The sequence below is a fragment of the Malurus melanocephalus genome, unplaced genomic scaffold, assembly GCF_030028575.1.
Source record: "Malurus melanocephalus ecotype Western Australia unplaced genomic scaffold, MMel_1.1 scaffold_28, whole genome shotgun sequence".
NCBI classification, from domain to species: Eukaryota; Metazoa; Chordata; class Aves; order Passeriformes; family Maluridae; genus Malurus; species Malurus melanocephalus.
This window is the reverse complement of record NW_026623260.1, coordinates 278884-287097: the sequence shown is the minus strand read 5'-3', so window position 1 is coordinate 287097 and position 8214 is coordinate 278884. Positions and strand designations below refer to the sequence as shown.

The 8214-nt window shown below is 40.6% G+C and overlaps 1 protein-coding gene across 1 annotated transcript in view; it reads right to left on the bottom strand.

The window, feature by feature from the left end:
- Nucleotides 1-6668: 6668 nt before the first annotated feature.
- Nucleotides 6669-8214, bottom strand: part of TRABD2B (TraB domain containing 2B) — a 249856-nt gene continuing 248310 nt past the window's right edge. The window contains exon 7 of the mRNA XM_057390513.1: nt 6669-7809. Within this exon, the coding sequence (XP_057246496.1) occupies nt 7593-7809 (217 nt within the window). The 3' untranslated portion in view covers nt 6669-7592. The remainder of the gene's footprint in view (nt 7810-8214) is intronic.

Here is an 8214-nt window from a genome sequence, read left to right as displayed (position 1 = left end):
TTTGAAAGTTCAAGAGAAACATAAGCCTGCACATTTATGAGTGTTTTTCTCCTCTTCCCTGCCTCTGAATGACCAGAGTTTTATTATTCCTCTTGCCTGCATGCTGAGTTAGGTACTTTCCTTTCAAGCAGGGCCTGCTGCTGGCAGCAGGTGACAGAGGCTCCAAACCTGGGATACTCTTTTAATGTCTGAGTCTTCCATTAACACCAACACTTTAACCTTCCCCTCACCTCCACCCCCCCTTGGTGTTAATGCTTTTGGATAAAGATGGCCCAGGAAGGGTGAGGCTCCAAGGAAATTTTGGTATTTTTATGAGAAACCAACCAAGGCTCAGAGTTTTATTCTCTTCACGTGCATCATGATCTCATTTTGTGTGTTTTTTCCAGGCCTGCTCAGCCACAGGAGGGACCCAGGTGTTGGTGTGTCATCCCTAAACCCTCGGGGATGGGCAGGCAAGCTTTGCCTCCAGCCCAGGCTCTGCACAGAAATGTCTCCCCGGGGACTGAGCAGTGAAAAATCAGACTCAGTGCCACCAACAAGGTCAAGGAGAWATGTTTGGATCTCCACAAGCTGCTTGGAGGAAAAGGCAGCAGCAGGATCAGGTTATTGTGTGGGTTGGATCCTGCCCCCATGAACAGCCAGAGAACACAGCCAGCATTGTCCATCCTTCAAAACACAACCACTGTGCAGAGCACACCTTGTCTGAACTAATGGATCCTCCTGCTTGAGGATGATATCACAGGTTATATCTGTGTCYACTTTTGGTCTGGACTGTTGCTAAGAGAAAAACAATTCCTGGCAAATCCCCCAAAGTGCTTGCTTCCTATGGTTTGGATGAAGAGAGTTTGCTCAGGGAAGATGGGTAGGTGTGAGTTTCTGTCTCTTCCCCCCTCTGAGAATTGTTTCTGCCAGTGCAAAACTGAAGATGATAATGCTGCCATTAAAAATGAGGTGAGTGGGTGGAAAGGACTTCAAACAGGATGGATCTGGGGACAAACCTGCCCTTGCCAAGACAAACAGCTGCAGAGAGCTCTGGAAAGAGAAAGGGCACTGCTGTTCAGAATGATTCAGTCACACAGGGCTGGTTGGGGCTGTGCATCCATCACTCTGYAACTAAAACCAATGACTTTCAGATGAAGGAAGAAAAGGTACATCATATGTCTCACAAGAGGGCTGGAGAACTGATACCATGAGTTCAACAAGCTGATATTCCACAGGACAATAGAAATATGGGATGAGTGCAAAGCAAAGCAGAAAGCTCTCACCCTCCTTCCYACATCTGTCTTTCATTTGCTTTGCCTCTATCTGCCTGTTGTTGATGTTTTCTCACATTATCTTGGTCYCTTTGTTCAAACTGTTTCATTCCAAGAAGGAAGGGAGCTCCAGGTGTGAATGAGGGCCGTGAGCATGAACTCACTGTCACAGTTGTTATTGTTATCATTCCTCTGAAAACCAGAGAGATTTGGCTCTGTGCAATTTATTCTGCTGTTTTAACTGTACCCWTGTTAAATGTGGAAAATGGAAGTGGAATGAAAATGTGGATAATGGAATGAGGTGCAGCGCTCTGCACAATGGCTTGCACCCAAAGGTGCAGCCTTAGCCAATCTTCTGMCCTGAACTTTTCCCATCACGGCTTCCCCTCTCCTTGGTGCACATCTAGAAACAGGAAAATCTCCAGYTGGAGCAAAAAAAGCTGCAATTGCAGTCTGGGAGCACAGAGAGAGGTCAAGAGGAGAAGCTTTAGCAAACAGCACCCCAGAACCCCTGAGAGCTAAAGGACTTGGCAGACTGGGACTGGCCAGGGGCAGAAATAGCCCCTGGCTGGACCACACAGACTCTCCAGATGGGCTGACACTCCAAAGATAGGATGGCAAGCAGCTTTGGCAGTCTGGCTGGTATTTCAATAGATGGACTCTTTTWAGCTTTGTTTTTCAAGAGTTTCCCTTCTGTTTTGCAACAGCCCCTTCCCATGCCATGTTTGGCTCATTCAAATCAGCTCCAGTGCTTCTGCCTCCCACTGCATTTCCTATGGTAGATGTTTCTGAACCAGCTTTGCTGGAGGAGTCCTCTCAAAACAGTGTGTTAAAGACCAACTGATTCAGTACAGAACTGAGAAGTAAACAGTGATCAGCAAGAAGTCTGCAGAATCAGCTACAAGGCATGGCTGGGATGCAAGAAAGAGCAATGTGCCAACAAAAATGAATAAAACTTTGTGTCTCTGTATCTTGATGTGGAGAGGCAGTTCCATTCCCAATGGAGACACAGTTCCATGGTTTTGGTCTTTTTTTTTTAGTTGGATTTCTTTTTTTCTTTTTTTCCCAATGGAGACACAGTTCCATGGTTTTGGTCTTTTTTTTTTAGTTGGATATTTTTGTTTTAATTTTTTCTTTTTGCCAGCAGCAGCATCAGCAGTTCAAAGGACACCAGTGGGAGAAAAGATCTTCTGCAGCCACCAGGAGTGAGCGTGGATGCTCCATCTGGGCTTTTCCACACACTCCAGCTGGTTTGTGTGGAAGGGATAATTTCCTGGCCCTGCTACCCCTCGCCCCACATGAGAGATGGTTCTGTGCCTGCCAGCACCAGCAGGTCTAACACCAGAGACAAGTACTGGTGTTGCTGGTGCAGCTCCAAAGCTTTCAGTGCTGTTTTTCAGCCATAAATACCCAGGAAAATGTGTTCAGTMGTGAGGGAAGGGAGTAGTTAAAAGGAAAGAGCTTGGCTCTGCTTTCTCCACATTTCATCCCATGTTGGTGCTGGGCATAAAAGAAGCAGCATGCCTAAGCCCCACAAACATATTSTTCCTTTTTTTCCAATGATTCCCTATTTTCTAAAGCAAAGGAAAGAATCAAGGCACTCGAGATTATTGTGCTAYGGATTTATAATAACATTTTATTAATATATTATGCTACAAAAATATTTTGATAAAATAATATTAGAAAGCATCTTTTTATTACACTCTTCAATGAAAACAGTTCACAAAAGTGGGAGGCGGAACAGGAAAAAAATATCTGAAGTACATTTGAACTGAAAACTGGCAAATATGCAATTTGTATTTCAGTGTGAGCATGAATCTGCAGGATGGTTAATCAGTTCTGTAGAAGAATTGACTATTATTGCAAAGACCTCTCTGCCTTTAGCTAGATTAAGGTGCCTCCTGAAATGTTGGTCACAGGAAAGGCTGRATTTGGGTGGGKACAAAACACRCACAGMACACACACACACACATAAATGTACACACACACACACCCTGTGATCTCAAACTTCAGCTAATTGTCTTTCTGCTTCAGTTAAGCTGAAAAAAGCTTAAATTGAAGCTGAATTTCAGCACACTCCATGGAACATTGATCACTTCAGAGATATGACAAGACCATATAATTTTTGGATATAATACAGAAATACTAAGCAAAGTTTGGCATGGTAACATTTATGCTGAGATAATAACTTTGGCACTTTGGTTTCTCTAACATAAATACATGATGGGAAATTCTTCCCTAGCAGTGGTATATGGTAATGACTGAGTCATATCATTTGACTAATCAATGCACTAAACACAGATTAAGCTCTCCCTCTTTCCATCTCTCTCTTTCTCCACAACTGTATATTGAAGAACTTAGATAAATATACAACTCTGTACCTTGGGTGTTCCTAAATTACAGTGGAGCTTGGAGGAATGGGAAGGGAAGTTCAACAAAGCAGATTTTTGACACCTGTATAAAGCACAGTTATCATAAATCACGTTCATCATTTATTGCCAGAAGAAGTATTGCATTATTCAACAGCTCGAGGGACTGCAGAGAAACTAACATCAGTCAGAAAATACAAAATACCTTCTGTGCCAGATTACTGACTGATTCTCCAAGTGGCAGTGCATGTTAATATAGTATTTGTAGCTAAACGTAAGCAGGCAAGAAATTAAAACAATGGAAGAGGGGAAGTTAGATCTGCTGCTGATGATACAGGATTATTTATTCCCATAAAGGGCAAGATAACCATGGCAAGATCTGGGCAGATATTTAGCATTTGTTTACAATTCTCCAGTTACATCTAATGTGAATTGTATTGGTGTTAGTTGAGAAAATTAATTTTGTGATCACTGAGCTTTGGATTCACCCAAAGCTGTGTCCCAGACGGCCAGACTGGGGTGACTCCCTACATTGTTTCTCAGAGATAAACAGTGTCACCAGTGTTTGCTGTTATATGCAGTGGGCATTAATATTTTTGTTAAATCTCCTGCTCTTGGCTTCCTGTGATACATGGGAATCCGAGCTTTCCTTTGGAAGAAAGCAAGCAGATGGTTTTTAGTTTTCTGAGAAACGCACAGAGGAAACTGAAGTYCCCTGAAGCTGATATTCAGTGTTGCTTCCAGAACATGTGTCAAATCTGGTCCATTTTCTAAACTCATGGTTCAGAAAATCATTAGAAATTTAGAAATCATGATCCAYTGCAGCAGACGTGCACAGATCTGTGCTAACCAGTACAACTGTGAGTTAATTAATGCTGGGCTGATTAACAAACAACCCATTTTATCAACCACAGTGAGGGTTCATGATCCAGCATGGCTCTGCATCCAGGCCATGTGTTGAAAAATCCTAAGTCCTACTTTAGGGTAAGATGAGAACAAAAGGAATGTTTGGTTAGAGAGCTGAGCTAAAATCCACAGGAACCTACTTAACCTTTTTTATTGTGTCATGTCTCCTCCCTTAACCAGAGAGAGCTCAGATGACTGAAGGAGATGCTTCTTTACATCCTGTGACAGCCAAACTTACCACAGCATCTGAGCTAATGAACACTGAATACTACTGCCCAGTGCAGGAGGGACTCAGAAAACCTCTCTAGTGACAAAAGGGTGACAATTCCTTGTAGCACGATGTGGAGAGATTTGTGCGCTCCTAATATTAAAAAAAAAAAAAAAAAAAAGCCCCAGAGGTTTAAGGAGAAAGCCATAGATTGGGAAATTTCAGAATTATAATTTCTAGTCTTGGTCCTGTTGTTGGTTTTCCTTACAATCCTGGTCAAGTTGTTTCTCTTTTCTGCTTTTTTTTTTGTCTCCTTTATCTTTACAGGGTCTTGTCTATTCATACTGTAGGTTTTCCAACACCTGGAATTATTCCTGGGATTGTACCACAGAATAATTTCTGGATTTGATCCGGTTACAACAAATAAAATTCAATGGGTTTTTGGTTTGTTGGCTGTTCATTTTTACTACGTAACTTATCATCACCCTCAAGATTTGCCTACCTTATTTCCAGTTACATTCTTGTAAATAAGACATTATAATTCAACTTTCATCTCTGCCTTGAACACAGAAGGAGAACCAATAATCTTTTTAAAATGCATTAATGTTGAATTTGAATTTCTGTTAAACCATTATATTCAAATGAAGGCATTTCTGGAATAATATCTCAAATAAAACCAGAATGAAAGTTCTCAAAATATGTTTCCAATATCCATCTCTGTGCAATAAATATTATGCAAGGTGAATGGCTTCTGTCCAAAACTAACATCTCTAATCTTCTGCTAGCCAAAATACACAATAGGAAAGTATGCACAGGGTCTGTTTGAATCTCACATTTGGGGCAAAGCTCAAAGTTTTTCATTCAGCCTTATCAACTGTTGTACTTGAAAAAAGAAAAAAAAGGGGAAGTTTGTAACACTCTGTGCTGTACCCACTTATATTGACCAGAAACCTACACAACCTTCTGTCAAAAACAGAGCAAAGGTTGGGAGTCACAGTGTCCAGTAAGTTAAAAAAAAGTTACCTGTATTACCCCTGGCCTTTGCAAGGCAAGGGGCTGGSATGCATGATGGAAATGCTCAGTATTTCATCAAGAAATCATGTGATTTTTGTAGTCTGATTACTTTTTAACATAGTTTCCTGAAATAACTGGTGTGACAACAATAAAATGGTGAATTCTGAACTCTCTCTCACTGCAGAGTCTTGCAGATTGCATGGAATCCTCTGCAGCTCCAGAGACAGGGCTGTAGGGCTGCTAGGAAACTGAAGAACTGTTTTCAGACAGAATTTTATCAATATTGTTATTATAAATATCATCATTATCTTTTTTTCCAAGGTGATGAGGCACTGCTTTTTCATAAAGAAAAGCTCATATTGTATTTTTCTGAATTGGAGTCTTTTTTCCTAAATAATATGTTTTTATCTTGTAGGTTTGAATTTTGGTTTGCAGATGGCTTAGGAAAACCCCCCTCTATTACAATTTTATAAACTCTTGCATCCAAAGAGATTTTTCATCCTGTTCTGGTAGCGAAAAACCATCTACATGCCTTTTTAAACATAATTGTTAAGATAGCACAGGGTTTTTTCCCCACAGATATTGTAAATCTCATTAATGAAAAAAACAGCTGCTTGGATAGGGAGCACATTTTTCAGTGAGTCTAAGGTGTCATAACTTCTCCATCTAAGTCAGCAGAGRTATCACAGTCTAAAAATGGAAGAATGTTCTGTATGTCTCCATGACATGGGGTCAGTTTGATTCCTGTGGTGTTGAGCAGATTTTGGACAGGTCATAATTACTTCAGCACAGAGATATCAGCTCTATCAGCTCATGTCAGCAAGAAAAAGAGGAATTTGTAGAGGTTTTTTGCCTCCAGATTGTCCATGGTCATTAACACAGCTGGTGCAAATAAGTCCTATAGATTACCAGGACATTACACTTTTTTTATAACCTATAGACAGACCAAGCTCTCTTCTCATTTATGCTGGAAAAAGTTGTAGGTTTGTGTTTATATAAAATGAGAGAGAGAAGAAAATAATTCCAAGTAGGATTATTCCAGACTTTGAAAGCAATTTTTTATTAAGAAAAACGTGTCTTAATTTGCGTTAGCTGATGAATTAATCCCAGGGCAAAGAGGGAAATTGGTAATTTCCAAAGAAGTTAAATAGTTTAGCTGAAAGAAAACAGGGGGAATGTAGAGGATTTATCGGACTAATGACTTACTAAGTCATATAAAAATAACTGGTAYTTTAGGGCAGCTAACGAGTTAAGAATGCACTGATTTTTCTAATGGGCACAGGCCCCAGAGAGCAGGATCTGCTTTATTCAGTGAGATAAAAGAATTAAAATAAGGAAGTTAATCAGAAATGTACTTATTGGACAGTTGCTGTAAAAAGTAATGGTTAAAGAAACAAAAAAGGCATTCATTTGGTGTCAGTTCAGACATTTGCAGAGTTGTCAGAAAACAAATATAGAAAATATTAATTTATCTGTTTCACCGTCGCTACTGATTAATAGGGATGTTATTAACATATACAACAAGAAAAATAAGTTTACCAGTCGAATAAATACATTTTTTCTTTTTCTTTTTTTTTTCTTTATATGAACATGTATATTTTACAAAACCCCATAGCACTATGGGAAATAAAGATCCTTCTACAAAAAGAAGATGTAAGTCAGTGTTACAATAAAGCTTTAGAGTTTCAAAACGTATCTGGGCAAAGAGACAAAATGAGCTAGAAGGCACTACTGAGTCACTGAGAAGGTCCAGCTTGTAACAGTTGTTGTCTTAAACTCCAATTCGTTCATAAATTATCTCTCTCCTCTATTCCAAGGGATTGCACGTTAATACTGATGTGGTCAGGAGGGCTGCAGCAGGTTGAGGAGGAAAGGAGCTATGGCCATGCAGAGAGGAAATGTTATTGATGGCCATGGAAGGCTGGCTGGGGCTGAGCTCGTGGGCTGGGACGGGCGCTGGGGACGGGGCCTCTGATCCAGCTGGTTGGAAATCCAGATGGGAGGTTTGACCGTGATGTAGCCATTGGTTATCCTGATATAGGAAGGCAACATGGTGGTGCTAGGAGAAAACACAAGAGAAGGAAATTAAACGGGAGAACCCTCATCTCGGCTCTTGTCATTCCAAGTGATAGCAGCCACAATGAAAATCCCAATTATTATTATTATTACCATTATTGTTTGCATGCATCAGACACCAGGGAGAGAGCCAGAGACTGGTAACTGTGATGATGTGGAMACAGCTCTGATCCAGGATGTCCCTCAGCTTCTGGCTGCTGGTAAAATACAGCCAAAGGAGGGACTGCTCTTAATGTACCTGACTTATTGCACTTCATTTCTAAGCATCCATTAATGGCCAGCATCAGAGACTTCGCTAAATCCTTGTGCTGACCCTTTTTCCCACCAAAGGTCTCAAAATTTACCATGTCTCGGTCATGTCTCACTCACCATGGACTGTATGTTGAGT